At 33.4% G+C, this 9,766-nt stretch overlaps 2 protein-coding genes across 2 annotated transcripts; both read left to right on the forward strand.

Annotated features, from left to right (window-relative positions):
- The first annotated feature begins 865 nt into the window (after positions 1-865).
- Positions 866-4,022, forward strand: LOC120145185 (beta-glucuronosyltransferase GlcAT14A-like). Its single transcript, XM_039159076.1, has 5 exons — positions 866-1,442; positions 2,944-3,019; positions 3,110-3,237; positions 3,347-3,889; positions 3,977-4,022. The coding sequence occupies exons 1-4, from the start codon at positions 959-961 to the stop codon at positions 3,859-3,861; spliced, it is 1,203 nt and encodes a 400-aa protein (XP_039015007.1). The 5' UTR covers positions 866-958; the 3' UTR covers positions 3,862-3,889; positions 3,977-4,022.
- Positions 4,023-4,266: 244 nt separating this feature from the next.
- Positions 4,267-8,362, forward strand: LOC120145588 (F-box protein At3g07870-like). Its single transcript, XM_039159410.1, has 5 exons — positions 4,267-4,407; positions 4,459-4,797; positions 4,864-5,316; positions 8,087-8,161; positions 8,243-8,362. The coding sequence occupies exons 1-5, from the start codon at positions 4,267-4,269 to the stop codon at positions 8,360-8,362; spliced, it is 1,128 nt and encodes a 375-aa protein (XP_039015341.1).
- The last annotated feature ends 1,404 nt before the right edge of the window (positions 8,363-9,766 follow it).

A 9,766-nucleotide genomic window follows, 5' to 3' on the forward strand; every position in this document is an offset into this window, starting at 1 on the left:
TACTAAATTATTATATTAATATTACTCATTATTAATAATTTAATAATATTATACTTATAAAAATAATTGATAAATATTAATAATTTATTCTATATTATTAAATTAAAAATATAATATTATATATTATTATAATATATCTGAATATATAAAAATATACTATTATTAAAATTATATTATATGTATATTAAATATTTTCATACTTAATATTTTTTATTAAAATGATATTAAAATATTAATTTAATATTAAATATATAAAATAATATTTTTTGATTGTTTATACTCTGAAGTGAAAAGTTAAGAAAATATTTTACATGAAAATCAGATGATAAAACAATTTACATAAAATAAAAAGGAACTAAGAAATTGAATTACATTGAGAAAATCAATTACATTTATCAAACACTGAATAATATTTTCCGTAAAACCAATTACAACTATCAAACACTAAAAAATATTTTTCAAAAAATATTTTTAGTTATCAAACATAAAAAAAATAAAGAAAATATTTCTCAGTTATCAAACACAAAAAAAATAAAGAAAATATTTCTAAGTTATCAAACACACCCTTAATTAATTTGGTAACTAACCATTTAGGTGAATTAAAATTGATCTAATTATCAAAACCACATCAAATGAAAAAGAAAATTGAAAAATCATAACCCCAATCAGCTCTTCGGTATCAGCTCCTAACATTTAATTTTATCAATCAAACAAAATGAGAATTAAAGAATTAAAGAAAATTGACATTTGGCTCGAGAGTTTATGAGCAACAATGGTGTTAAGTCTTACGAAATCAAAGATGGTGAACTACCCATTTCCTAAATCATATTCAAAATTCAGATTCCTCCTTTGATTGTCAATACTCAATACACCCTTTAGCTAAAAATTCAAGCTTTGAATCAAAACTTACAAAAAAAAGCACAATTCTTTCAAGAGCTTAAAATCACTTTATTTTGTTATGGGAGCTGAAAAGAGATGGCTTTTCACTCTCTTTTCAATAACACTGTTCTCCATTCTCCTTATATTACTTTACTCAATCTCTGCTTTCAGCTCCCCTAGAGCTTTCCCTTCACCTGTTCAGCATGGCCTTCACTATCCACCGGCTTTTGGGTATTATTTATTCGGCGGAAAAGGTGATAAAGATCGGATCTTTAGGCTTTTGCTTGCTGTTTATCATCCCAGGAATCGATACTTGTTGCAACTTGGAGCTGACGCCTCTAATGTGGAAAGGTATAGCTTGGCTTTGGCTTTGAAATCTGTGCCTGCTATTAGGAGCTTTGAGAATGTTGATGTTACAGGGAAGCCTGATAGGTTTTCTTCTATGGGTTCTACACGTATTGCCGCCACGTTGCGTGCTGCTTCTATGTTGATGAAACTTGATCGTGGCTGGGATTGGTTTATTGCTCTGAGTGCTTTGGATTATCCCATGGTTACTCAGGATGGTAAGCAGCTTCAGTTCGTTTGTTCCTTTGTTTTTGGACTTGTATTATTTTCTTTTTGTATGGAGTATCTTAGAGAATTGAGTTTTTTTTTTTTATTTGGAGAAATTACAAGTTCTTAATTTGGTTGGAATTGCCTGAAATTTCAATGATTTGCATTGGTTCGGTATAGAAAGTTTAGTGCATTGTTTTGGAGCTTAGAGTGTTTCTTAATGTCTAAAATTTGGATATGGTTGAGGAATGTTGTACACCATTGAAGGAAAATTGTCGATTTTGATCATGTTTCGGACTAGTTTCTATTCGATTTAAGTTGTCATGATTCCAAGAATTCTTTTGCCATTACTTGTTGTCAATTTATTATTTTACTGAATGTAGGCTTTATAGCCTACTAAAGAAAATTTACTGGATGAAAGCATGCATTCGCCTAATTAGCAATCTATATTTTGAGCCGGTTTTGATTATGCAGAAATGAAACTTAGAAAGCTATCGAGCAGATGAAAAATTTAATTCTGTTAACTCACTCGGTATCAAATTCGGAGCTGAATGGTTAAGTAGTATGTTATCTGCAGAGTTTTGGTGTAACATTAATCTAGTGAAGGGAAGCAACTTTTGGACCAAATTTCCGCCTGTTAGAATATGTTATATGTTAGAGCAATGATGCATCCCCTATGTTTTGCTTTCGAGACTTGTTTTAGATACGGCCCGGCATTGTTATTGGTGCATCAGTTCTGCGATTATTTGTTGTTTTACCGATGAAGTTAGATCCTTTAGCTGATACACTTTGGCATTTAGATGAAGTGCCAAATGCCAATATTCTCATACCATTACAACCCAAGGCCGCTGAAAATCATATCCTTTGCTTTTCTGGCCGGAACTTCTATAGAGACCTTACTGATACTGATTTGTCTGCAAGGTGCTCTGCGTCCAAAGTTCTTGCTGCAATCTGACTTCTGCCCAACTATTAAAAGATCGTAACGTATTAATGAATATGTGTGTGTGTGTTAGTTTGTGGAGCTGAAAGTGCTGTGAGTTCTGATGTTATTTGCTTATTTTATCATGCTTGGGTGCGGAGTCTGGACACAGTAACACTTTTGCATCTAGACAGCTCAGGTTGAAACCGATATCCGGAATTTTGTTTAAAACTTAATTAGTTTCTGTTTATTTCTACTTCATTGTAGATAGCGTATATTGAAAATATTGAATAACATTTTTGCTACCGAGAAGCTTTAGACGGAATGAAATGCAAAATAGTAAAGATTAGTTCCTAGTGCTACTAGGCTATAATGTCCTCTATCCAAAATCTTCCCATTATTCGTTTATCCGGAGCTCAATATAAAAATACCAATGAGGCAAGGTGCCAACCTACCCGTGCACGCCATTTGCTTGCGCACTATGCGTATTTTCCCTCATCATGCTACCTTGCATTTTCACCTATGCTTCTATTGTTCTTAATTGTATCTACTATCTAACACTTCTTTTTTATTGGTTTTGGTTCGTATCTCAGATTTGTCCTACGTGTTCTCCTCGGTTAGAAGGGACCTCAATTTCCTTGATCATACTAGTGACCTTGGGTGGAAAGTGTAGGCAAAACCCTTTTTATGAGATCTATAGGTCCTGCTGCTGCACATGAAAAGTTAAAATCTAAATTGTATCGGTTCTGTTTTATGCAGAGAACAACGGATTGAGCCTATTGTGGTTGACCCAGGGCTTTACCTAGCTAGGAGGACCAAATTTTTTCATTCTACGCATAAACGACCCATGCCGGAGGCTTTTAAAGTATTCACAGGCAAAGTCTACAGTACATATTGTTGCTTAAATTTTTTCTGAAACTAATATACATACATATATACATGATTTCGTTTCTCTAGCGATGCTACTCTCATCTGCAGTTTGGTACTGAATTGCAGGTTCCCCGTGGGTTGTCTTAAGCAGATCCTTTCTGCAACTTTGTCTTTTTGGGTGGGATAATTTACCCCCGACCCTTGTGATGTATTTCAACAATGTTATGTCATCTGAAGAAAGTTATTTCCATTCTGTCATTTGCAATTCACCGGAGTTCAAGAACACTACTGTAAACGGCGATTTAAGATATATGATCTGGGACAGTCCCCCGAAGAAGGAACCCCACTTCCTCGACATTTCTGATTATGATCAAATGGCTTCAAGCGGAGCAGCATTTGCAAGACCATTTCCAAAGGATGATTCTCTGTTGGACATGGTTGACAAAAAGATCCTCAAGCACGGGCGAAACCGAGCTGCCTCAGGGACATGGTGCACTGGCCGGCAAAGCTGGTGGGCAGATCCTTGCTCACAATGGGGTGATGTAAATGTCTTGAAGCCCGGACCACAAGCAAAGAAGTTTGAGGAAACTATGATAAACCTTCTCGATGACTGGAAATCGCAATCCAATCAGTGCACATGAAGGGTGTGAACTGCAAACTCAAAGGTGATATCTCGGAGACTCGGTGCATTGATCTTTCAGCCGAATACCATCGGATGAGATACATTATTTGGTCTGAATGCCTTTTTCCGGGGGGGGGGGATTTTGTATGATATATGATATTTGAGGGGGAAACAAGTGAATTTTCCATTGAACTCTTTTGAGGAAGAAATCATTGTCGTACGTGAATATTATAAATAGTTAAAAGCTATAGAGAAATCACAACTTGCCGTTGAGAAATCAATATGCCATTTCATCATCAATTATCATCTTCTCTGTCATATTATTTTGTTTTCAACATCATCCGCTTTGTTTTGATCGACTAATGTATGTATGTGTATATATATATATACATATACAAATATATATTTACTGTCTTTGTTAATCATGGAAGAAACAACCATGGAAGAGATCAGACTTTTGAAGAAAGGCCAGTCAGCAGCAAACATGATGCATCGTCTTCCTCGGGAAGTCATCGTCAATATACCATCCAGGCTTCCCTTCTCATCTTTGTTGAGTTCAAAGCTGGTCTGCCGTGTATGGTGAACCTTAATACATGATCCATTTCTCATTAGCAAGCACTTGGACGAGGCTGCCGGCAATGATCCGAGCTTCATCTTGGAAAGCAACTGGCTTATTCCCGATCAGCTCTACTTCATAGATTTCTTCGATAACAGTGAAGGCAAAGTGATCTCAAAGAAGCTCCAGGCCATTAATTCTCCTACTAATCCCATGTTCCTGATAGACTCATGCAATGGGTTGCTTTGCATGCATGATCCATCACGTAGGATATTCATTTGCAACCCTTTTACCAGGCTTTACATCGAGCTCCCCAAATTGGTCAAGTACCCTTCACTTGTGGGGCATTTGGTGTACGGTTTTCATCAAACCACAAAGGAATACAAAGTGATTCAGATAGTATTCGAAGACAACTGAGAAGAGTCGACTTGAGTACGTACTATACCTACAATATCTTCAACTCAGGCGGAGGTTCAGATTCTTACCATCGGAAGCCCTTGCTGGAGAAATCTAGGAACAATACCGTATCGTTTCATTCTTTCGAAACCTAAGGCTTTGGTCCACTGGAGATTCCGTTGGCTTTCCAAGCCTAAAAAGCACACCACGGCTACCTTGCTTATATCGTTCGATCTCGACACCGAGCGATTCCAGGAGGTACCGAAGCCTGATTGTCGTTGCGGTTCAGACAAGTGTTTCGGTCAACTTATGGTCGTAAGAGGCTGTCTCTCGGCGATCGCGTTTCACGATAATTACGGTGAACGATTGGAGAATTGGGTTATGAAGGAATACGGTGTGAAACAGTCTTGGATCAAGGAGTTCAGCATCGGCGCTTATTGCTTGCCGACGACATTAATGCAACAAGAGATCATCCAGTCCAATGCTTATTTAAGACCTAATCTGTCTGTTCGATTTCTGACTGTCTTGAAAAGTGGTGAGATCTTGTTATAGTACAAAGAAAAAGCTCTTGTTGTTATGATCCAAGGGATGAAACATTCAGGGAGTTTACGTTTCCAGAAATGCCTAATCGCTTCAAAATAGTTGTTCATGCTGGAATCTTGAATCGGCTTCACAATTGATTCTATGTTTTCACAAGCTTGTATTAAAGCATGTGTATATGCACATCTCGAACGATCTCAGTGTAAAAAATTTATTGTTATTTTCTAATGTTCCGGATTCAAGTAAAAAAATATCAGGAATGTGAGCGTTTAATGTCAAATATCAAAGATTATCTTAAAAATTATATTACTTTACGTATCACAGATTAATAAAAAATATTTTATAATCGATAGACATTTATATACTTTATTGGTAAAAAATATATAGATCAACCATTTATGTCTTATATTTGCATAGGAAAAAGAAAAGACGACGAAAGAGTAACAATTACCGCCGGGAAATCAGACACGCACAGCTGGAAACCTTCGGCTTTACTCGTTTCTAGTTGCCGTCGTTTGACGACGTCAAGGATTCTTTTTTAGTTTGTTCGTTACACTATTTCTAATTCAAAATATTAATTATTGAACCGAACTATATTTTGGCTAAGCACGTTTCTCAATAAAAATAAGAGAAGAATATTTTATTCTCAAATATTTCGAATTTAATTATTTAATTCTTAAATTTTATTACATTTTCTATCTCTCATGTTTTATTTATTTATATTAAACTAATCCAAATATGACAGAAACAATAATAACATCTATAAACTAGCATTAACTATTTCATTCTCTTCTGTTATGTTATTATAATAATAAAATTAGTTAATTTATCGTATTAAAAAATGATAAAACTTATTTTTATTTTTAATGTTATTTTTTAAAAAAAAAAATTGATGATATAATAATTAATGTCATTTTAAAAAAAATGATAAATAGTTTATGTAAACGTTTTAATAAGTATAAATTAATGTCATGTTTTGTCATATTTGAGTTAATTTGAAAAAAAATAAAAACTTAAAGGTAAAAAGAATACAATAAAAGTTTAGATGCTAAATTTAATAATTTTATAAAGTTGAGGAGAGTAAAAATTATTTTACCTAATAATAGTTTTTAAGAAAACTAAAAAAGAGTTTTATTGATTCTTTTATTAATAAAAAGAGTTTTAATACTCGGCAAAGGGTATATTTTCATTGAAATCATGCTTATTATATTTAAATGTATATTTTTTACATAAAATAAACCTTATTTAATTTTAAGTTAATGTATATTTTTTCCAATAGTATGATTATATATATATATATATCTATATATTAGATGATCGAGCGAAGATTTACTATTTTCACTTAAAATTCTATTCTCATATTTCTCAGTTTGATTGCACCATATATTTTCCTAATTGTAATCTCTCTTTTGGCTTCATGAATTTTTAAATCTCGTGACAACACAGTCGTAGTAAAGTCATAATATTTCCTCAGCATCTTGGGGTACAACTCTCACCTGCGTTGCTTCCTTCAACAGAAACATCTACGGAAAGTACATACTATCTAAAATCACATTACGCATTAATATTAATCTCTTAATAAATTATTTTTATTATCGAGTTATCAACATTTCATATACACACATAAATAAATAATCTTAAAATTTTTTATATAATCATGTATCAAGTTAGAAATTAATCATATATTTAAATAATATTTATCTTTTATATTTATGCATATTTAGAGGGCGAACTTAAACTTGAAGAAATATACAATCCAACTGAGATATCAAAAAGTTATTCAATAAAAAAATATATTAAAATATGGGTAGAAAGAAAAACAAACCACGACAAAAAACATAATATATTCGCGTATCTACTACTATTAAATAATAAGGATTATCTTTATTTATAGACCAAGATCTCTTACATTCAACGATTGAGATACTACAAATGAACAACTAAAATTTGAAGAGCTGGAATATTGTTACAAGTGGCGGTTAAAGATGAAAGCTTTATGTTTTAGAATGAAGAATAAGAGAATAGGTTAAAGAAATTCCGAATTTTGCGTATTTTCATTCATGTCCTTGGCATTACATTTCAACTGGCACATATATTCTCTTTACAATGGTTATCTAATGACATATTCACATCTGTATCATGTTTGTTTTATTTGCAAACAGAAATAACTCAAGCAATAGTATTAAAATCTCTTAGGTGTACTTTAGCATGGGCACATTCTCCAGATTAACACAAATCACTTCAGTTGGGTTGCACCCCGAAAGTCCAGTTGGTTTGTGTCGTCTTTCAACGCTCGTTTACTGTCTCTATCATAATTCCCCTTTTCAATTCAATTTTTTCTTTCGGATTGCCCTAATTCCCCATTCCCCCGAATCCCTGGCTTGTTCCAATTTCCTCTCTTTCTCCCATGATCATGACAAAGTCCCCTCCTTCAGAGGATCCTTGACCCCAAAGATCAAACTCCAAATCGAGACCTCAGAATGTGTGATCTTCCAAAGTGGCATTGTTAGGACCCAAATTTGTCATTCAATTAAGAGTTGAGTTACAGGCCGATTGGCACGCTCACCATCCTTTTACGAGCACCTTCGCGGGGGAAGACTTCATTTGTCCCTTGGAAGTCAATTCTGGTGGATCGTAAGAGAAACACCATCTCCCACTTTCTTCTGAGTAGGCTAACGTGGAATACTGGGTGGAGATTTTAATAGGTTGGAGTTTATAAGCAAACTAACCCATTCGTTGTAATACTGTGTAGGGTCATAGTAGCGGGCAGAAAGCTTCAGATTCTTCCTCAATGCCAAGGATGTCTGTCGGTAAGGCTGAAGTTGAGGTAAACAACGCCGCCCACCTGAAAATTCACGATCGATTCTTTTTTATCAGCATTCTATTTCATCTTTAATTGGGCTTTCAGAGTTGTTCTTTGAGACTTATATTCAACGGTTCTCGTTGCTTTAGGATATCCGATACACTTTGTACCACAGAATCCCCTCCCAAGTTCAAAAATCCATTCTTCATGATGGAGTTAAGTTAGATTCGCTTCGCAAGACTAAGAGAGACGATGAAACCATCCGAATCCATGCAAAACCTGGAAACAACTTGATCCAAAGAATTAATCAATCGACATGACAATTTGAAACGGGAAGGCATTCATCTCTGAGAGTTTCATGATCTTTGAATGATGATATAAATCTAGAGAATGTTGCATGAATTTGGAAGCCACTCAAGGTTACAATAGATCAATAGGAAGCTTACGCGTATTTAAAGCGTCGAGACATTGAGTACGATTCAGAACAGCAAAGTATTCTTAGAAATATTTAAAGAATCGAGACATTGAGTACGGTAAGTATAATGTGATATTTGTTCAAAGATAATTTTCAATCGTTGACATTGAACGTACACACTCCTAAATATTTTTAATACTCAAACACGAGACCTAAAATAATAAAAACAATTCTTTTATTACCGAAATTACAATTTTTTCCACAAAAGCATAATGACAATTCAATATCTAAAATACGTGACAATAATGACAATTCAATATCTAAAATACGTGACAAAAAGGTTATTCAAAAAGTCATGCCATAAATAATAATGGGCAATTGAGGTGATATATCTCCATAACAAAAAAAAAGTTGAAATAATGGGTTGATTTATTTTAAATTTATAAAATATGAATTTATTAGGCCTGGAAATACATAAAACTAAAAAAAAATCAGTTGTAAAACATGCAAAAAATAAATTAATGAAAAAAGTATGTCATTTTCAACTTTTTTTTTTTTTATAGAGAAAAATTTCATAGACCAAAAATATTTTATAATATACGATTTTAACTAATTTTTTATGGATTTGTCAAAATGACCAACTAAATCGCAATGCGATCGATAATTCGTAACGCGATCTCCGGTATCGCAAATCAGTTTCCAGATTCGCAACGCGAATTTCGACTATCGCAATGCGAACTTGGACTATCGCAATGCGAATATGTAAATCGCAATGCGAATATGTAAATCGCAATGCGATAGTCGACTATCGCAATGCAAACTTGCGAACTTGGACTATCGCAATTCGAATATAGGGTATTGTTTTATTAAATTCATCTACTATTAAAAGTTACAAAATGGTCATCCGTATAATGTTGTTCTGTTGAGTTTCTCGACTATTAAAAATTACAAAATAGTCACTCGACTATTCATTAGGTTTCAAACTTATCATTTTCTATTAAAAGTCGATAGTATTATAAGTTGAACGTTAACCTACTGATTGCGATATGATAAATATGATCATAGAATCTCAAACGACTATCATATCTCAATCAGTATGTTAACGTCCAGATTAGACAATTATTGTCCTTGTAACATAAAATGACGAATTTAGAACATAATGAATAATCAGATAATTATTTTATAACTTTTAATATTCAAAAAATTTAATAAAT

The sequence above is a fragment of the Hibiscus syriacus genome, unplaced genomic scaffold (assembly GCF_006381635.1).
Source record: "Hibiscus syriacus cultivar Baekdansim isolate YM2019G1 unplaced genomic scaffold, ASM638163v2 tig00110893_pilon, whole genome shotgun sequence".
NCBI classification, from domain to species: Eukaryota; Viridiplantae; Streptophyta; class Magnoliopsida; order Malvales; family Malvaceae; genus Hibiscus; species Hibiscus syriacus.

Bases quoted from the DNA above. Each gene is read 5' to 3' on its own strand.
- LOC120145185 (XM_039159076.1), top strand. From the start codon at position 959: ATGGGAGCTGAAAAGAGATGGCTTTTCACTCTCTTTTCAATAACACTG. The intron at 1,443-2,943 runs GTAAGCAGCTTC...TTCGTATCTCAG, and splicing joins TCCCATGGTTACTCAGGATG to ATTTGTCCTACGTGTTCTCC. The intron at 3,238-3,346 runs GTACATATTGTT...ACTGAATTGCAG, and splicing joins ATTCACAGGCAAAGTCTACA to GTTCCCCGTGGGTTGTCTTA.
- LOC120145588 (XM_039159410.1), top strand. From the start codon at position 4,267: ATGGAAGAAACAACCATGGAAGAGATCAGACTTTTGAAGAAAGGCCAG. The intron at 4,408-4,458 runs GTCTGCCGTGTA...CTCATTAGCAAG, and splicing joins CTTTGTTGAGTTCAAAGCTG to CACTTGGACGAGGCTGCCGG. The intron at 4,798-4,863 runs GTATTCGAAGAC...TCTTCAACTCAG, and splicing joins AATACAAAGTGATTCAGATA to GCGGAGGTTCAGATTCTTAC.